General features: G+C 42.5%; 1 protein-coding gene across 1 annotated transcript; it reads right to left on the reverse strand.

The window, feature by feature from the left end:
* Positions 1-5118: 5118 nt before the first annotated feature.
* LOC125308651 (high affinity cationic amino acid transporter 1-like) lies at positions 5119-21858 on the reverse strand. Its single transcript, XM_048265214.1, has 11 exons — positions 21232-21858; positions 19729-20485; positions 19268-19426; positions 16304-16460; positions 15620-15748; positions 14967-15185; positions 14300-14439; positions 11108-11210; positions 10267-10472; positions 9984-10004; positions 5119-6697 (listed from the first exon to the last, which is right to left on the reverse strand). Exons 2-11 carry the CDS (start codon positions 20087-20089, stop codon positions 6501-6503), a joined length of 1692 nt encoding a protein of 563 aa, XP_048121171.1. The 5' UTR covers positions 20090-20485; positions 21232-21858; the 3' UTR covers positions 5119-6500.
* Positions 21859-22075: the final 217 nt, after the last annotated feature.

Below are 22075 nucleotides of genomic sequence, written 5' to 3' on the forward strand. Positions count from 1 at the left end.
ACATAAAAAATGTTTCGCCCTATCTGGGGCACGTCTCAGGCCACCTGTCCAAGAGCCAAACACAGAGGAGGGGGGAGACGGTCCTGACCTGCGCCTGTAAGCTTCACAGCTTCAGAGGTGAAAAATGACCAAAACATGACCACATGTCCAGACCTGATTCATGCGGTTTGCGTAGTTCCTACGTTTTTCACTGGCACAGCTCAATTCCTGCCTTCACTCTCTACCGCAGATGCAGAAACAGTGACCAGAGTCTGTTGCCTTGGGAATTTTGACACTTCTTTCTAGGCCACACTGTCTGAAATTATTCTGCTCCCAAGCAAATCCTAACACTGAAAATTAATCAAATATACCCGTTTTTCCCTGTACTTATAAATATGCTGCATTTGAGAGTCAGAATGTCTTCACCAACATTATAATAATTTTATCATCATCAAAGAACAGATTGGTGGTTTTCTGCAGTACAAAACAGACACAGCCGTCATCCCCCAAAAGCAACATTACCATCGAGAAAAGCAAAACAAAAAAACAGTTGAATTTCAGTAAATGAGCTGGAACACCGTTTTGAGAACATCGAGTTCACCTTTCTGTGCACTCTTAGAACCGCGCCATTGCCTTGGCAAATTCATTTCTCACAAAGGAGTCTCAGCATCTATTAATACAGAGAAGCGATTATGAAAATGGGCCTATTACCACTGCTTCTTTCAGTAATTAGATGAAAAGGCATAATTTGCTCACAGAGACACAGAGAAAGAGAGGAGAAAGGGGGGGTTCTGTGGATAATGTTTTTGGGAAATAGGGTGATGAAATGTATGAGAGTGTCCAGAGACCTTTTCTTGATATTTCCATGTCTTTTGCATTACTTGATACTACTACTAGACAATAGACTAAACCTAATCCTTTATATAAGTATAACTTAAAACTACATACTAACTCTTTGTGAGAGGTTGTCCATTAACTATTAAATTGAGTATACTGAGTTTAGATATAGTCAGATAGATATCATAGCATGTTAAAGCTTAGATTAGAGGGAGGAACTAGTTCTGCTAACTAAATTAAAACTTCAAAAACGACAAACTTTAGAATTATGAATTTGCCATTGAAAAATCCATTGAACCACACAGAAACTGTACCCGAACTGATACCAATCATGGCGGTGTAAACCCGCAAGCACATAGTAATACTGAGCAATAGTTCTGCTTAACCTCCTTCATGCATGAGATTTCGTGTTGGTATGGGTTCCCTTAGGCATGGACCAAATTAGCCACTAACTAGTCTAGGACGCCACTGAACATCCCTTCGACATGGCTAACGTGTTTTTCGCCAAACTGAGAATTAAGACAGCTTCAGTGGCATGGACAACATGCAGCTTCTCCACACAAACACACTCACGCGCGCGCATGCACGCATGATTGCCAATCATGGATGTCTCAGGTAAAGAAGCAAAAAATAACGATAAACACATTAACATAGATACAATGTACCAATTCAGTTTTATACTTACACAAACAACAACGCCAGAGGCTTATCGTTGAATCGACATTTTAAACATAAGATCCCTACTATAATCAAAAGCTATTAGCACAAGGTGAGCAGATTACATTTTACCTGCGATGCGTCACTGCATTAAAAAAAAGCATACACGTTCAACAAATGTTTAGCTAAAAGGAGATGATGCGCATACACCAGTTTATCTTGCCTTCACAAATGCGAGATTGTCTGTTGTTTTCTATCGGCTCGCAGAAAACCATAGGCTTTTTTTTATTTAAATAATACTGACATTTGAGCACCTTTTAGAATGAATGCGCTATGACAAAGGTGTGACCTACCAGCACAAGTAAACAATGTCGTTGTCGTAAACGCTCCGCGTCCACTTTCAATCTCCTGTGTGAATGGTACCAAGACAGAAGGGCAGCATCACGAGAAGACGGGGAGGGAGAGGCTGGAGAGGAGAGGAGGTGGAATGAGAACCTATAGGATGGTAAACAGGCGGGAGCCTTCCCTGTTTCAAACTGCCATTTTACAGTGAGCCTCGAGCGCCTCGCTCAGGTAGTTCTGAGGTTTTGAAAGACTTACACAGTACATTGCACCATGTGCTGGATTACCATACTCCAGCTGTGCACAGAACGCAACTACATTAAAAATATACAAGAGATTTAATTGTCAGGGCATAAATGGCAGTAGACCTACTTGGCACATTCTGCTGAATGTGCTATGCACTGACAAACAGATGTGTGATGGCACTGTAATCATCCAGGTTATTCCCAATATTGCATTGCAACATGAAATCGTTTGCTACCATCAGTTGAGGAATGATCTAGTCTAAGTGTCTTGGAAGCTACAAATGATACAGGGCAATGACTTTCATCACATTTCCCTACTAACTTAATCTACAGTTGTATTTGAGTCTACATGATGGTGTGACTGCTTGTTAAATTCCAAATTTCAGTGTTAAATTTGTAAGCTCTAAGAATGTGCTAATTATGTAAACTAATACAATAAACTATGAATGGCAATAGGTAGCTGCATGCACCAGCAAACTCAACCAACTCCAATATACTTACAGTAAGAATGTCACTACTGAGAAACATCGCCATCTAGTGTGAAGTAAGTATAAGTATATACTCTTTTGATCCTGTGAGGGAAATTTGGTCTCTGCATTTATCCCAATCCGTGAATTAGTGAAACACACTCAGCACACAGTGAGGTAAAGCACACACTAATCCCGGAGCAGTAAGCTGCCTGAAACAACAGCGGGGAGCAGTGAGTGCTCAAGGGCACTTCAGCCGTGCCTACTGGTCGGGGTTCGAACCGGCAACCCTCCGGTTACAGGTCCGAAGCACTAACCAGCAGGCCACGGCTGCCCCTAAAGCAAGCTACCACACCTCCATTAGGTTTGGTTTGGTGTGCCATTACCCTTGTTTCCTCTTCAAGCATAAAAAAAAAAACGCCAAACAAAGAAAAATCTTCATAAGATATTTATTTACAGCAGTAAATAGCAACAGTAAACAGTTATTGCAACTGAATGACACAACATGACAATTTAAATGGTCCAAATTTGAAAAACAATACATGGGGTACACTTCATAACAAATATTCAAGGGGCATCTAATAATTTTTGGCATGTGTTGATCACAGAATGATATAGCACAAAAGAAACACAACTGTGCTAACTTATGTTGACAAAGATTGTCTTAATAAATTTGGAATTTCTTTTAACAGTGTCACATAATTAACAGCCCTTTGCACTATATACAGAGATTTACAAGTTACACATACACACACATACATACACACATGCATGCGCATACTCACGCTCGCACACACACATGCACACACACACACACACTGCACTCTCTTGTTGACCCTACAGTCCCAGTGTAACATAGTTTCAGAAGAGAGAAAAACTTTCATATGCTAGTAAGAAACTGACTGAGAAATACAACCATTTGCCAGGCAAAGATTCAACTCTTGTAGAGCAAAGTGTAAGAAAGGGGAAAAAAATCATCACAAGCTAAAATAAAATGAAGGCACAGTTAGGCAACAGCCGATCAAACAGCAGAAAACTTGTGTCCAGATTGATTGGCCAAATCTCCAGGTTCACCATTAGTGCAAAGGTCAAGCGGAGGCACTATACAGCACAGACACATAAAAAAAAACTATATGTACATTCTCATCACTACCAAGAGAGAGTTTAAACATGTTTTGGAGGGGCATCACAAAATGCCACTGACCTTGACACAAAAAGAGCTTGCCTTTGATGACAACTCTGTGAAGACTAGCAGCTGAATCACAGTAGTATCTATGTATGGGCGGTCAAGGTCTTTCTGTATGGTACCAGACAATATTGTTCAAGTCCAGGCTTTCAGACTGAATGGCTGGCTGGCTGGCTTTCAACCCAGCTGAACATATACAAACTTCAAAATAAATCAAAAATAATTTAGGTGATATACATGGGCATATCTTTATACACATTAATCCATTCATTTCAGTTCTCCATTGTGCATTAATGACAATAAGACATCCCTTTAATATAGTACATTCTTGTAATGTATGCAGGATATGGCTTTTGCACTAGAATTCTTCAATTCATGGAATCGAATAGTTGGGAAGATTTGTGGAGGCACAGTTCAGAAAAAAAAAATACAGAGTACAATCTCTTAATACAATCTCACAATCATAGCAAAAACATATCTGCTACACCTGGCTATGATTAGGGTTGCAAAGGGGCGGAAATTTCCGGTAAATTTCTGGAAATTTACCATGGGAAGTTAAGCTGGGGTATTTTGGAAATATTCCAAATGGGAAATTTCCATGGAATTAAAGGAAATTATGGGAATTAATGGAAATTTACGGGAATTAACTGGGAATTTTGGGTAATTCATACAAACTGTTTCATGTACAAACATTAACATTTTGTTTTGTAATAAGCAATATGATTATATGTTCATTTTTTTGCTTAGCTTAGCATACAAAGCTAGCTAGCATGCTAGCGGGAATCCCATTCTCTGCCTATGGTTTACTAAGTATAAGTATAAGTATATATACTCTTTTGATCCCGTGAGGGAAATTTGGTCTCTGCATTTATCCCAATCCGTGAATTAGTGAAACACACTCAGCACACAGTGAACACACAGTGAGGTGAAGCACACACTAATACCGGCAGTGAGCTGCCTGCAACAACAGCAGCGCTTGGGGAGCAGTGAGGAGTTAGGTGCCTTGCTCAAGGGCACTTCAGCCGCACCTACTGGTAGGGGTTTGAACCGGCAACCCTCCGGTTACAAGTCCGAAGCGCTAACCAGTAGGCCACGGCTGCCTCAACTAGCGTGCTAAACTAGCAACACTGAACTGCCCAAGATTCACCACACCACTCAACAACAAAATCCGATTGGTTGGAACATTTTTCCCCATGCATATGAACGCACCATAGGTTTTCTTTATGTCTAGCAGCCTATGCCGATTGCTGTATGCATGTGATTGACATATGTGCAGGGTAGAAATCTGACTGAAATTGCATTAAATCAGGTTGTTTTAACTAATATTAGACTGCAAGATGGGGTTTTGTCCACTACATTGAAGTTCCCTGTTATAGACTAACTTGCCATATTAAAAATTCCCAGTTTATTCCTATTAATTCCCATTTATTCCTGTTAATTCCCATATATTCCCGTTAATTCCCATGGAAAGTTTCCAACTTTGAAAATTCCCGGAATTTTGCAACCCTAAGTATGATACAGTTGTTCTCAAGGGATGGACACACATGGAAATACTGCTACAACATTTGACAAAAAGATTAATTTATGCATTTCAAAATGGGACCATGGTTCTAGGTAAAATCATTCCAAACCAATGATCATGGCTATTTTTCAAGATGTATACTTCCAAGAACAAAGTAACAGTTGTCAAATAGTACTCCAACTTCAGTTTGCACCAACAAGTGTATAACATCATACAAATTATTTTTTTCCTGCAAGTAGAAATCAAGTATGTATCTTGGAATAAAACATCCTTGGCCTGAACCAACCAGTTTAAAATGTTTTGTATACATTTTCTCACCCGGTTGTTGAAATACTCAATACATACTTGAAAGTAAAATTCGTAACAATTTCATCACAGTGAAGTAACAACAGCCATTTGTACAACCACAGTGAAAAACTAATTTGCTCCGTGATGGTCTGTGTTGACTAAAAGTGGACAGGACAGTAAGGCACCAGGTCCATTGCAGGCAACAATTCTGAAACGCTATAAAATACACTGGATGCTCCAAATGTCATTCAGTCAATCATTATGACCATTAGGGGGCAACACTGTGTTTGAATGAACTGTACCTAGTCACGTTGGCTTAGCACAAAAGCCTAACATTCTGACTAACCTCAAAGGGTGGAGAAGCTGTATGCATCTGGGAAGGGAGGGGCATCTTTAATTGTGACAATATCTGTATAAATTATATGTAATACAAATGTTACAGTTAAAATGGCATGTATTTCAATTTCAATCTACAGGACTATGCTTTAACTATGCTAATCATTATACCTATTCTAGAGCAGCAGTTGTCCCTGAAATGGGTGCATTTCAACTGTGCACCTGTTGGTTCTACAATGCTGGTCAGCTCTGTGTTGTCGCACAGGTGAGTTATACTTAGATGGTCTGCTAAGTCCCAGCGTGTGAATCTGTACTGTGCTGGAGAACCCTAGGCTCTGAAACCTGGGATCTTTTCAGCTTCGATGACAATAAGAATGTCCATTCCCAGCAGGAGAGATTGTGATGACTTGTGGGTTACTTGGCAAATGTCCCTTTTGAGTTTCCGTAATTGATCTGGTTAGTTTGAATTCTGACATTGAGTGTGTTTACCAGAGATTGGAAAGCAAAAGCTAACAAGGTTGGCTTGGTATGATGGTGTGGATTAACCTGGCGGTTCATCTGTGGATCCTGTACCTGAATCAGGTTTACCTAACATAACATACCAGTCCGACAGGATGATACAATTCTGCAACCTGACACATTTAAGGATCACTATCTTCATCCCCTGGAGTGTCAGTGCCATTACAGAGAAAGGCCTCCTTCTCGAGAGTCATGGCATGCCCGTTCATCAGGTCCTTAAAGCTTGTGATGTCGTTGGTCATGTTGGACTTTGCCAGAGCAGCCTCTGTGCTGTTCCAAATGCCATAGCCAAAGTAGATACAGAATCCTGGGGGAGGAGAGGGAGAGAGGTTTTAGAATGATAGAATGACTCCTGACATGATTACAAAGAGCAACAAAATAACAAAAGTATTACAATTTAAGTTAAAAACGTAAACCGATACTAAAAATGCAAGACAATAAAACAGACGACGTAAGACAGGTTGGTGTACGGAGCCCCTAAGGGGACATGAGCAAAACAAAATCTAAAGTTTAGTTTCATGTGCTCACGTGAAACTTTCATGTGCTCACCTGAAACTTTCATGTGCTCACGTGAAAGTTTCGTGTGCATTATGAAAATGTGAAAAGGTTTTAACGTCTTTTGAAACTTTCATGTGCTCCGCATGAAACTTTTCGTGTGCGCACATAGGCTTCAGGTGAGCACATGAAAATTTCACGTGAGCACATGAAACTTTCATGTGCTCACCTGAAACTTTCATGTGCTCACCTGAAACTTTCATGTGCTCACCTGAAACTTTCATGTGCTCACCTGAAACTTTCATGTGCTCACCTGAAACTTTCATGTGCTCACCTGAAACTTTCATGTGCTCACCTGAAACTTTCATGTGCTCACCTGAAACTTTCATGTGCTCACCTGAAACTTTCATGTGCTCACCTGAAACTTTCATGTGCTCACCTGAAACTTTCATGTGCTCACCTGAAACTTTCATGTGCTCACCTGAAACTTTCATGTGCTCACGTGAAACTTTCATGTGCTCACCTGAAACTTTCATGTGCTCACCTGAAACTTTCATGTGCTCACCTGAAACTTTCATGTGCTCACCTGAAACTTTCATGTGCTCACCTGAAACTTTCATGTGCTCACGTGAAACTTTCATGTGCTCACCTGAAACTTTCATGTGCTCACCTGAAACTTTCATGTGCTCACCTGAAACTTTCATGTGCTCACCTGAAACTTTCATGTGCTCACCTGAAACTTTCATGTGCTCACCTGAAACTTTCATGTGCTCACCTGAAACTTTCATGTGCTCACCTGAAACTTTCATGTGCTCACGTGAAACTTTCATGTGCTCACCTGAAACTTTCATGTGCTCACCTGAAACTTTCATGTGCTCACCTGAAACTTTCATGTGCTCACCTGAAACTTTCATGTGCTCACCTGAAACTTTCATGTGCTCACGTGAAACTTTCATGTGCTCACGTGAAACTTTCATGTGCTCACCTGAAACTTTCATGTGCTCACGTGAAACTTTCATGTGCTCACCTGAAACTTTCATGTGCTCACGTGAAACTTTCATGTGCTCACGTGAAACTTTCATGTGCTCACGTGAAACTTTCATGTGCTCACGTGAAACTTTCATGTGCTCACGTGAAACTTTCATGTGCTCACCTGAAACTTTCATGTGCTCACGTGAAACTTTCATGTGCTCACGTGAAACTTTCATGTGCTCACGTGAAACTTTCATGTGCTCACGTGAAACTTTCATGTGCTCACGTGAAACTTTCATGTGCTCACGTGAAACTTTCATGTGCTCACGTGAAACTTTCATGTGCTCACGTGAAACTTTCATGTGCTCACGTGAAACTTTCATGTGCTCACGTGAAACTTTCATGTGCTCACGTGAAACTTTCATGTGCTCACGTGAAACTTTCATGTGCTCACGTGAAACTTTCATGTGCTCACGTGAAACTTTCATGTGCTCACGTGAAACTTTCATGTGCTCACCTGAAACTTTCATGTGCTCACGTGAAACTTTCATGTGCTCACGTGAAACTTTCATGTGCTCACGTGAAACTTTCATGTGCTCACGTGAAACTTTCATGTGCTCACGTGAAACTTTCATGTGCTCACGTGAAACTTTCATGTGCTCACGTGAAACTTTCATGTGCTCACCTGAAACTTTCATGTGCTCACGTGAAACTTTCATGTGCTCACGTGAAACTTTCATGTGCTCACGTGAAACTTTCATGTGCTCACGTGAAACTTTCATGTGCTCACCTGAAACTTTCATGTGCTCACCTGAAACTTTCATGTGCTCACGTGAAACTTTCATGTGCTCACGTGAAACTTTCATGTGCTCACCTGAAACTTTCATGTGCTCACGTGAAACTTTCATGTGCTCACGTGAAACTTTCATGTGCTCACGTGAAACTTTCATGTGCTCACGTGAAACTTTCATGTGCTCACGTGAAACTTTCATGTGCTCACGTGAAACTTTCATGTGCTCACGTGAAACTTTCATGTGCTCACGTGAAACTTTCATGTGCTCACGTGAAACTTTCATGTGCTCACGTGAAACTTTCATGTGCTCACGTGAAACTTTCATGTGCTCACGTGAAACTTTCATGTGCTCACGTGAAACTTTCATGTGCTCACGTGAAACTTTCATGTGCTCACGTGAAACTTTCATGTGCTCACCTGAAACTTTCATGTGCTCACGTGAAACTTTCATGTGCTCACGTGAAACTTTCATGTGCTCACGTGAAACTTTCATGTGCTCACGTGAAACTTTCATGTGCTCACGTGAAACTTTCATGTGCTCACCTGAAACTTTCATGTGCTCACGTGAAACTTTCATGTGCTCACGTGAAACTTTCATGTGCTCACGTGAAACTTTCATGTGCTCACCTGAAACTTTCATGTGCTCACCTGAAACTTTCATGTGCTCACGTGAAACTTTCATGTGCTCACGTGAAACTTTCATGTGCTCACGTGAAACTTTCATGTGCTCACGTGAAACTTTCATGTGCTCACGTGAAACTTTCATGTGCTCACGTGAAACTTTCATGTGCTCACCTGAAACTTTCATGTGCTCACGTGAAACTTTCATGTGCTCACGTGAAACTTTCATGTGCTCACGTGAAACTTTCATGTGCTCACGTGAAACTTTCATGTGCTCACCTGAAACTTTCATGTGCTCACGTGAAACTTTCATGTGCTCACGTGAAACTTTCATGTGCTCACGTGAAACTTTCATGTGCTCACGTGAAACTTTCATGTGCTCACGTGAAACTTTCATGTGCTCACGTGAAACTTTCATGTGCTCACGTGAAACTTTCATGTGCTCACGTGAAACTTTCATGTGCTCACGTGAAACTTTCATGTGCTCACGTGAAACTTTCATGTGCTCACGTGAAACTTTCATGTGCTCACGTGAAACTTTCATGTGCTCACCTGAAACTTTCATGTGCTCACCTGAAACTTTCATGTGCTCACGTGAAACTTTCATGTGCTCACGTGAAACTTTCATGTGCTCACGTGAAACTTTCATGTGCTCACGTGAAACTTTCATGTGCTCACGTGAAACTTTCATGTGCTCACGTGAAACTTTCATGTGCTCACAAACAGAACACACACACCAGCAGCCCTACACAGGGGAGAGGGCAGCGGTCAGGGGATGGGGGGCCTGATGGTCTGTGCAGAGGTGGAAGGTGTGTGTGTGTGTGTGTGTGTATGTGTGTGTGTGTGTGTGTGTGTGTGTGTGTGTGTGTGTGTGTGTGTGTGTGTGAGACAGGAAGAGAGGTTGTGTGTGTTAGAGAGAGAGAGAGAGAGAGAGAGAGAGAGAGAGAGAGAGAGAGAGAGAGAGAGAGAGAGAGAGAGAGGGAATGTGTTCATAAACAGTTTATCACCTAGTAGACTGGTGCAGATGTTAACCACAGAGCCGGAGAGGCGAGACGGTTCTGTGTTCTTCGGGAAGAGAATGTTCTGCACCGAGAATTTCTCCTGTAGCTGTAGGGGCAGGAACCCGGAGTTGTTCTCCTCGGCCTCGGCCTCTGCCTCCTCCTGGGAGGCGGCCTGGTAGGGCAAGACCGCACTGGGCTGGTCCGGCTGATACCTGCAGGGGGACACAGAGAGGAGAGATCCGGTCAGTCACATGGCCAGATGGGAGGGGGGGGGGGTCTAGTGATTAGGGACCAGGCCATCCAAGTGGATTAGGGACCAGGCCATCCAAGTGGTATTCAATTCCAAGAGTTTCCACCATTATGTGGCTGGGCAAAGCAATCAGCCCTGAGAAATAATGTAATATAATGCAATTCACACATCTTGATCCAACAAACTTTCCTACTAGGACTTGCAGGCAGGATCAACGATGGGGAAAATGGTTTGAATGCCTTGAGAAAAAATGTGTTGTTGTTTATTAAATGCAGCAGTGACACTAAACAAATAGTGAACATTTGGGCTGACACTGCATGGATGGCTCCTTTCAAAAATGTTGCTTACTTACCACACGTGTTTTTACATCACAGTACACGTGTGTGGCAATCTGCTACGAGAGAGTGTAAGTAAATAAGAAAGAAAGAAAGAAAAAAGAGGTGGCTAGGAAGTTAAGCATTAAGCGTGGGCATTTTTAATCTATTCATTCAGGACATTCAATGAAGACATTTTAATTGAAGAAAAACCTAGGTCTGGAGACTTTCTTTTTTTTTTTTTTTTTTTTTTTTTTTTGACTATTAGTTTTGGCTAACGTACCTAAGCACCAGGACACAGGCTGCCACCAGTGTGTATGCCAACAGAGTGCCAATGGACATGAGGTCCACCAGGTCCTTCAGTTCAAACAGGAAAGCCATGACCGCTGCAGTCAGAGAGAGAGACAGCCTTCAAAATAAGCATGTAACAAGTATGCTCTAACACATAAGGCTGCTGCACTTGAGGCACAAAAATAATTACGAACAATAATTTTAACTTCAGTAAAAGTTAAAAACTTTCAGTAAGCTTGAGTAAACCCATATGTACAGCTCTGAAATGTAAATTAATGAACATTTGACAAATTTTAAAGTACACATTGTACAAGTTCAAAATTTATCTTTCTGTTGGTTGTTCTCTTACATCATAATACAATAAATAAAAGACACAAAGTAAACAGGAATTCTTCCAAGAAAACTGTTTGCAAATGGAAGGCCAAACTTCCATATCTTAGCAGGGCATGAGATGTCGGCACACAAACAGTGATTGTATATCACAGATTCCGTATGAAATTCCAGTTTTGCTTTGTCGTCACTCTCATTCGCTGTAAATGCTGGTCAGTCTTTTCTACTATTCTATCAGATAACCCTACTAGTGAACGCTGAAATGAAGTCTTTTATTAAGTTCCATTTATGTATTCATGTCCATGTATGGGCCTTTCCAACATTCGGCGGTCTGTTAAAACTATACAATGACCGCTGCAAAGTATATGACTGTCATGTAAGGAATAATGCATTCTCCAACGATCACCGTCGGGGTCCTGTTAAAACTATATAATGACCGCTGCAAAGTATATGACTGTCATGTAAGGAATAATGCATTCTCCACCGATCACCGTCGGGGTCCTGTTTGCCCAGTCGGGACTTATTTTCCGATAAGGACCGAGGGTCAACACATTATCCCTTACATAACAGACATACCTGCAAACTCAGAAGGGCTGAAAAAGGTGACATATTTCCGAAAGACCCCCCGCAGAAGATTTGAAAAAGATTTTACATTTTAACACGTAAATGAAGGGATATCGGGAATAACCAACATTTCCATTACATGCACATAGGTAGACCTGCAATAATTAATATTGAATATTATCATATTATAATAAACGTGCAGTAAGCAGAATTTAAATATGGCTGCATTTGACACTTTTACATGTTAAAATGACATAGTCCTAACAGTAGGCCTACCAGCTGTTTTGAGTTAAGGCCATGTTTAGCCTAATTGAATAACTTAATGATGGAGAAGATATTTTCAGACCTGCCATCCTTGAAGAAATGTCAGTATTACCTCAAACCAGGGGAAATACATTGGCCCACCTTGGCCTTCATGTATGCAGCCAAAAACAGACCAAACAACATAAATGTTGACCATCTGTTTTAAAGCCTAATCCTTATCTATAAAAATCACTGGTGTTGATAGAAAGGGACTGTGGATATCCATTTTCTGGTCTCTATTCTAGCATGTCTGGTTTATTAGTACCTCTTTTCAATCCATTATTATTTGATATTTTTTTGTGAAGAAATACATCTATCCCTCATGTTATGTTGGTGTCTTTCTGTTCCTCTCGTGTATACTGAGGCTGCAATGATCACATTCCAACTAAAGGGGCGGGTCTCAGCAATAGGTGCGTTATGTCAGTCTACTCTAGAAGCCTAGGTCTCGCTTTGTTTTGCTTTAATTATCAAGAATTATGATCTATATGCTACACAGAAAACAAACAAATTAAACACTTATCACTGAGCAAGTCAAAATATTTTGCTAGGTCCACTTTCAGATTTGTTGCAAATAACTACATTTGGCCTTGGAAAGGTCTGCGCTCCCTGAGAACGTCATGTCTAACCATCATCGACACATGGAAAATATAATGCTAAATGAAATAACTTGTGAACAAGCAATAACTTTCCAAGACAATATTAAACTATTAAGCCAAGCTAAATTCACAATCGTGACTCAGTGCAGAGTCGCTTTTGTTTCAAGAAAAGCAATTCAAAACGGCCAGCTGCTATGGAACCTGAATTTGCGAGTAGGCCTAAACACTTGTTAACCTCACCTCAGCAAGTCTTTCATTTAACCCACCGAGGGCAAGAGAAAAGTAGCCTAACAATATGTTTTTCCCTTGAGTTTATAGTCAGAGAGAAACCTTCCTATATCAGGTATGCATAATTGATAAACCACAATAACACCACAGAACGCCTAAAATGCTGCCTGTCTGGTTATCATCTTGGACCAGTTTCTAAGGCAGTTTAAGAGGGCTGATAGCCTTCAAGCTTAACTGACTCTGATATCTTACATAGAACAGCCACTGCCTCTCTTCATCCCATCTTTCTCACACTCTTCCTTCAGATCGCCTCGAGGACTCTGGTGAGCAGGCCTGTCTAGTCTGATGGTGGAGGCGTCTGGATGGCCACTGACTCAGGATCAGATCTATCTGTGGAGTCAGACAGGGACCTGGCCTTGGAAGCCGGCCTGGTCCAAGGTCAGCACCTATCTCTCCCATCTGTGGTCTGGGCTGACAGTAATTGACCTGACAGTGACACAGACATATTTGTGATGGTGCAACAACTTCCCTTACTCTCTCACTCTCATTCTTTCTCTTAATGAAATTATCTCTCCACTAACATCTGACTCTGTCTGATCTCCTCCACTTCATTAGCTCCTCTCCTCTCTCTCTCTCTCTCCTCTCCTTCCATGCTTACCGGACATGACCCCTGCCGCCACAGTGGCGGCGACGGGCGACTTTCTCTCGCTGACACTCGCCAGAAACGAGAAGAGCAGGCCATCACTTGCCATCGACCAGATAATGCGCGGCAATGGGAACATGGAGCCCAGGAGACTAGGCACAAGGGAAAGGGTGGAGGAAGAGGAGGATGAGGAAGACTTAGCATCCGGTGTCATGACCTGCTGCCACGTCTGTTATGGACATACAAAAGCTGCAAGCATTGAGCATAGGCCTCAAAAAGGGGACTTAGGCTTGGGCAAGAATGGATATGACCGTGCACATTCTTGTTCTTGCTGAGCCACTATGCTTGAAGCCTGCAGCTCTCTGAACACAGGGGCATACAGTGGGGGCCACGTGGTTATTTGGACGACAGCCACTCATTCTGCTCTGGATTTGAACGTAAAGCACACTGGGGGAGGGGGGGGATACCTGTGGGATTTAAAGGAGGTTAAAATGTTAAAGAGAGAAAGCGGCCTTGTCACCTGCCACGACTCCAGATGTTAGCGTAGCGACTACAGGGGTTTGGGATTTGGGGTTGATTTTAGCCAAAAACTTAAAGAGCAACCCATCCTCTGCCATGGCCCAAATCACACGGGGCATTGGGAACATGGAGCCTAGAAGACTGGTGGGGAGAGAGGGAGAGGAGGTGAGACAGAGAGAGACACAGAGAGAGAGAGAGAGAGAGAGAGAGAGAGAGAGAGAGAGAGAGAGAGAGAGAGAGAGAGAGAAAGAAAGAGAGAAAGAAAGAAAGAAAGAAAGAGAGAGAAGGGCAAGTTGGGTTACATTTCCTATAGTGTTAGAGAGCATAGTTACTTGCAGTAAGTCTCAGGGCTTCATGCAGTAGAACTCAAACACAAGGCACACATTCAAATCATAAATAGTCTAAATTAAATAAACATAAATGAACTAATTAATAACTCATTTGTATCTAACAGCTCATTAGCATTTTCATTTTCATTTAGCAATATGCAAAAGGTGGAAAATACATTTTCAATTCTACAGAGCATGTGCTTAATCATACTAACACATGCAGACGCCATTAACTAAAGCCACCAGCACAGTTCAAAACCTATGAAACCTTTAAAGTAAGAGGAAGAGTGACCAAATACCAGAACTACTGGTAGCTCCTGGCCTCGGAAAGTTCCTTACCTGGTGGAGAGGGCGCACAGGGAACCTACGGCTACTGCGTAGGTGGCACCACCCCACTCGACATGCGTAAAGGCTGCGGGCAGAGGGCTGTTGGTGTCCAGCAGGTAGTAGGGCATCATCATGGTGAGGGCGGCGGACACGCCGAAGTAAGCAAAGAAGCAGATAAGCAGGGAGGCCACGATACCGATAGGGATGGCACGCTGTGGGTTTTTACCTCCTCTCCTGAAAACACACGCACACACACACACACGCATGCACGCACACACACACACACACACACACACACACACACACAAAGAATCACAGACATTCATACAGACGTACATATTAAACCCCTTTCACTTACACACACACACACTGACACTCACACTCACACCAACACTCCACTTTTCAGCCAACATATTGTTTCATGCCAATGTCACCTTGCAGCGGTGTCACCATGGGGGTGGGGTGTTTACGGAAACCTGCAAGAACTAGGTTGCAGGACCACAAGGGTGAAAAAGTCTGACGCACGGCCAACCATAGAAATAACATAAAATTAAATCTCCCTGCTCTAGCACCACAACTGGTAAGGTAAGTAACAGTTGTTATCCACTGTATGTCTCAACGCCTGAGCCAGGTGGACCTGACCCATGTGTGAAGGAGTCGTGAGCTCACCTGTGGTGGCGATGCAGTCGAAGCCCACAAACGCGTAGAAGCAGGTGGCAGCGCCAGAGAGAACTCCACTAATCCCAAAGGGCATGAAGCCTCCAGCACCTACCTCATTTCGCGTCACTGTCACACTGGACAATAGGAAGAGGTGATCACGGACGGACACACACACACACACACACACACACACACACACAGTAAATGTATGTTTAGTACAGTCTATGTATGAAAATGGTGGGTGACAGTGCACATCTACTTTGTGGTGAAAAAAGTGGTGGCACAGCAAGGGATTACATCCTTTGAATGTTCAAGCTGAAGTGGCCTACGTTTCACAGGGCAAAGGCCTTTGTGGAATGATGAATCATCATACACTTTTCTAGATGGAACCCTCCGCTTCACACCGGGCCGTTTAACTATCTAAAACGTGTATTAACTTTGTATAGTCGAACCGTGTGTCGTCCATTATCCCTTACGTATTATAATATTCAGTATTCATTATGGAATGCTGACCTGGAATGATGTTTCCCCCATCCCGAAAAAAGCAGGCCTACCTGCAGGCATGTAATTTGGCTATGCATGTTTGAGCGGGCACTGCACTAATTCTATTTAATAGTAGAGTGAGCACACCCAGGTCACATCAGATCAAATCAGAGTGAAAAAACAAACACAAAAACAGTCATGCTCACTTTGTCTGATTGAGCACCACATCAGGATCAAGGGACCAGTTCTTCAATGTTCCTTTAACCAGGCCCGACACGACCACAAAGAGCAGCACCAGTACGTTGATGCAGGTGAACACCTTGTTGACCATGGCTGACTCCTTGACCCCAAAAGCAAGCAAGCCTGAGGAACAGACAGGAAGCTCTAAATTCAATGCTGTTTAAACAAACACATAGTCATAACAAAACTGTACAATTTCTCAGATTCACCGTGTCAAAAATGAACCTTTCTTCACCTTTCTCTTTTTATACTGTACACAAAATAAAGCTTCTGCCATGGCTATCACAGTCCCCTGATCTGAACTCCATAGAAAACCAGTGCAGAGAGCTAAAGAGGAGAATGCACAAAAGTTACACACAAAGTAATAGTTGTTTTATTGGCAAGGGAGGCGTTACAATGCATTTAACACAACTGTACCAATAATTGTTCCGTGTTTTTGATCAAAAATATTTATTTTTAATGAGGTATTGTTTTTTGCTCAGAATACATTTGCTTCCCTTCAAACAATATAGCATAACTACAGACATCCATTTTGGTTAGTTATTACTTAATTAAGCAATATAATACGAGTGGGAGTGGTGTTGGTAAAGGATATCACCACGGCTGCAGTTTGGTTTGTTTAGTTATATTGCTGATAGGATCATGAACTGCCAGAGCAATGAACAGGGATGACATAAAAATGTGCTGGTATTTGTTGGTGCCCACATCAAGGGCTTGCGTTTTGTTTAGTTGTGTCGATCGGATCATAAACGGCCACATTAATGAAGAGGAATGCCTTAAAGGTCAATTCCTGCTATCTCTGTTTGTTGAGGTCACAGAGAACTGCCAGTACGAAATAAAACAACAACAACAACAACAACAACAACAACAATACGTTACAATTATAACTAGTGTCGTGACCACCAGCGCGAGTATAAATGGTTACGGCGCTTCTGTGACGTCACATTGTCGGGCATCTCCTTCAGTACAGTGTCCCTGTCACTACACTGGGGCATTGGCATCAATCTTTTTGGCCAGAGGGAAGAGTGCCACCCACTGACCACCCACCAAACCACTTCCAGCAGCAACCTGGTTTTCCAAGGAGGTCTCCCATCCAAGTACTAACCAGGCCCACAACTGCTTAGCTTCAGTAATTCAGCTGAGACAAGGTATCAGTTGGTCTGGCTGCTGGCTAAAACAAAACAAATCGGAGCTACCTATCTCAAGTTGCTGCAGCCAACAGCTAGAGTAGCCAGGCAGCTTTAAGAATTTGTTGGTAGAGAACCATCATAAGTGTGAATGGGTTTGGGTCTGGGATGCCAGATACTACTGTTGAGTCTTCTAGAGGTGTTGTGGGCCTAATTTAATGAAACACTGTTGAAAGAAGGTGTTATAATATATCAGGATATCATTTTTTGTCTAGAAATGAATGTTGCATTCGAAAGGGGAGGCAAAGAAAATACACACTACTGAGTATTATATATTTTAAAGTCACTTTATTTGTTCTAAAAAGCCTTTCAAACTTGTTAATGACGTCAATTATTAACAGAACACTAGCATGTTATGGGCAACAATGACCCAACCTGTAAGAAATCAAAAGGACATAAGTACTCGTTCATTCAACTTTCGATTCTATAATCCATATTGAACTTGCAGAAACTACAATAAAATCTTTGATTTTTCAACGACAATCAGGTCAGGTGAAAGAGACACATTTAGCCCTTCGTGCTCCAAAGACTCCCATTCACTTTGCAGTTGCCCGCAATTGCCCCCAGTGGAACTCAGTGGTACAATGGGGCTTAATATTAAGTGAACAGGCTCTCCATAGACGAGCTCTGGTATGTCTAAAATTAGGTCACTTGAGAACTTGTGTGCTCCTTAAGACAAGTCTATAACATCAAACAAAATATTCTTTGATGAAATCCAAATGTACATCTGTATTTGAATTGCACAAGTATGCTTCTGGCACTATGATATTACACATTGCTTTGCAGTATGTCTAGATTTTTGCCATAGAGTGCCAGTGTGAGTGTATACCCGTGTGCCTGTGTGTGTGTGTGTGTGCGCAACTGCGCATGCATGTTTATGTGTGTGCGTGCATCATGTACGTGTGTGTGTGTATACATGTGTGTGTGTGTGTGTGTGCACGCACATGTATGTGTGTGTCTGTACAGTCTTGTGCGGAGTTTGCCTAAGACAAGTCTGCAACAACAGACAAAGTGTACTCTGGCAACTCCCACATATTAATCTTAAGTACACTTCTGCCATTATACAATGGTCATATTATTCATTACTGTGCTGTACATCTATATTTTTACCGTGTGTTTGTGTGTGTGTATGTATTTGTCTGCCCATGTGTGTGAGAGAGTGTATTAGTTGGTGTGTGATTATGTGTCTGTACGTGCACTGGCAGTGTAATTATTTGCGTGGGCATTGAGCTTCCTCTTTCACACTGCCCAGACAAGAATGAGTCTCTGGACATGACAAAATTGAACAACAAAGATCAACAGACACTGATGACTGACCCAACCTTGTTTCGAGTTTTTTGGAGCATTGTGCAAGCACCTCATGGACTGAACTTCATGAAATTTGGTGTGTATGCAATCATGCAAAGATTATAACAGTGATTCAGGACGTCAAATTTCATAAATTTGTAATCTTTACATCACAAGAAATTGTGATGTTCTTCAGTGTCCCGGGAATCATCGACCACAAATTGGTGGGGGAAAAAGTGCAGCCAACATACTTCTAGGTCCTCCCATGTTATATCTTGTTAGCTACAGTGTAATATTCACGCTATCCAAGGAACACAAACCGGTCTGAAGGGCTTTATACATTGATGACACTTAAACCAATGGTCTAAAATGGACTACACAGACATTTAAAGTAGTAATACGATGAAATCATTTCAGTATAGTATACAGTGGATGGAATAAAGTAAGGAGCCTTACCAGTTAAAGTGAGGATGATTAGGACAGCGAACATGTCTGGATACTTAGCAAGTACTCCTGGAACATTCATAGTCATGTACTGTATGCAGAAGCTCTCAATGTGCTTGCCGATCAGGCTATCAAACGTAGCACTCCAGGCTCGGGCAACACTAGATGTCCCTGCACAAGAACACACTATGAGTCGTATTATCTAAACATGTTAAGCTGAGCACACAAAAGTGTAGTTGTGTATTTGGAACATGTCACAAAAAGACTGACATTTATAACTACCAAAGAAACGTTTTAATTGATGAAAATGAAAAAGTCATTCATCAGCGCAATAACATACTTCACAGAACTTGGGATTTATAACAGAGTAGCAGATCATCTTTCAGGTATTCCAATATTTATAGGAATGCAGAAATGCAGCCGTATGAACATGTGCATCCTGACAGCTAATAAACACACTCGCAGTCTCTTACCAATAATGTAGGAGAGGATGAGGTTCCAGCCCGTGATGAAGGCCCAGAGCTCGCCCACCGTCACATAGCTATACAGGTATGCCGAGCCCGTCTTGGGCACGCGCGCGCCAAACTCGGCGTAGCACAGGCCGGCCATGACTGACGCCAGCGCGGCAATCAGGAAGGAGAGTATGATGGCTGGACCAGCGTCCTCGCGCGCCACCGCCCCAGCGAGCACGTAGACGCCGGCGCCCAGCGTGCTGCCCACACCGAGTGCCACCAGGTCGAAGGTGTTGAGGCATCGCGCCAGCCGCGACTCGGTGGCGCTGCAGTCCACCACCTTTACCCGCAGTAGCTGCCGCCCAATGTCCTTCAGAAACATGACTGCTGCCCCAATAACAAAATAGTCCAGATCCGGGAGTCGGGGCCTCTGCAATCAGCTGGGAGATCTTGGGTAAAACTCTGGAAGCTTCTGGAACTAGGTTCAGCGACCAAAGTGGGAGCCCCTTCAACTGTATATACTGTTGTGTGTTTGAGTGTGTGTGTGCAGTGGGTGTGTTGATTTAAAGTATCACTCCTATCCCAAACTTGGCAATGGCAAGGGCAAGGCTGCAACTGTAGATATGGCAGTCGTTGGAAGTCAGATGGTAGCCAAACCTGGAAAGAGCTGTCTGAAGCTTCTCGGATTCTTCTAAGTCTTGGTCACCAGAGCAGCAACAGCCGCAGCAGACCACATACAGCTCGAGTTGACTAGTTGCGTCTCAGCTGCTCACCGAACCTGGCATGGGGAGAGGGGACAAGGGGGACATGATTAACTGCAACGGAAGCAGCTCTCACGCCAGCCACCCTTACTAGAGAAGGCAGCCTACACATGATACAGTAGGTGTCACACCGTCATACACCCACCCACCCACACAACTCACGCGCACGCACACACACACACACACACACTCACAGGAGGAGGGAGGCTGCATTTAGAGTATCAGTCCCTTCTCCCAACAGTACAGTATGACAGGCCCCTTTTTAGCATCTGCCATTTACAGAACTAAATGAACACATAAGGTTCCTCTCAACATGTGTAGATGGAAGGGTCAGTTTGCAGGGGGAATAAATAATGAAAAGGATGGGACTAGGGTGTAATAATAATGCTCGGGATGGGACTAGGGTGTACCCTGTGAACTTAATAAATTTGGCTCAGGTTCAAGAGTGATACTACTACTACTACTCCAATTTCTGGAGCCTCCATCCACGGTAAAAGCAGGGACCCCCGGCTTAAGTACGCCGCATACCCAGTATGATGAAACATGGCCACTAATAACATCATACTACAGTACAAGCTATGGCTGCTATATACTCAGCAGCATACTCAATCACTCAAGGGAGAAAAGTAAAGCCCTAAGGATATACAAAGTTTAGAAACAAATCAAAACCAAATCTTACTTTTAAGATTAAAATGGTTAGTAGAAATGCAATTCGAATGTAAACTATGATGAGACCAGTGATACCAGGACTAGGTGAACTAACCTTCAAGATATATAAACGATCTTCTCTCTTTTCAAGGCAAAGAATGATTCCTGGATATCCTCGTAGTGAATGCACTCAGAGATCTCTAAGACTAGTCTTTCCCTCTGAGGTGTCAACAACACAAACAACAACTTCTTAGATGTGTGAGCGAGCAACAATCCCAAAGGTTTGAAGTAATATCCAAGACGAGTGGCTTCTTTTTCATTTGAAGTGTTGCTCCTAAAGAGCACACGTCTGAATGCCTGTACATCAGTGACCCCAAGTACAAACCATTCAGAGCCTCTGGCTCACAAATAGAAACAGTGACAAGTCACGTGGCTAAGCGTTTCCCAGCAGCTGTAACGACCAGACCTCTCACACACCCCTTCACACACCCACTCCAACCCCCACACAATGCCTCCTCCAATCCCTATAACGCCTGACAAGTCTACACACTGGCCCAGTCACACAAGACTGCATTACCTGGAGTTTTACAAATAAATAAAGGCCATGAAGAAGGCCTATTTGAGGATATATTCTATGTACTGTTGATGCCCTTATGTGGCTGAAAGATTTGCAGAAACATTTCTTGGAAATGTGATAATATTAGTTTTTTAACTGTAATTTAGCACCAGATACACCCAGAACACTTTGGACATCTATAACATTATCAGTGCACAGATAGATGAGAGGACAAAGTAGCCTATCTGATTTGATTTGCCAACTTACGATACCACATAATGTGTCATCTCATTTACAATTCCTATTCTTGAGGGAGTAGCAGTGTTGAAAAAATTCCCAATTTGACAAAAATTCACAAATTAAATGACTATGAAATCAGTCCACATTGTGGCTAAAGTCTGAA

The sequence above is a fragment of the Alosa alosa genome, chromosome 15, assembly GCF_017589495.1.
Source record: "Alosa alosa isolate M-15738 ecotype Scorff River chromosome 15, AALO_Geno_1.1, whole genome shotgun sequence".
NCBI classification, from domain to species: Eukaryota; Metazoa; Chordata; class Actinopteri; order Clupeiformes; family Clupeidae; genus Alosa; species Alosa alosa.

Excerpts from the sequence above, each read along its gene's own strand:
- LOC125308651 (XM_048265214.1), bottom strand. The coding sequence starts at position 20,089 with ATGTTTCTGAAGGACATTGGGCGGCAGCTACTGCGGGTAAAGGTGGTG. Across the intron at positions 15,749-16,303 it reads GTGGTGCTCAATCAGACAAA|TGTGACAGTGACGCGAAATG; the intron begins GTGAGCATGACT and ends CCTATTGTCCAG. Across the intron at positions 10,005-10,266 it reads CATCTGCACCAGTCTACTAG|GGCTGCTGGTGTGTGTGTTC; the intron begins GTGATAAACTGT and ends TCCCCTGTGTAG.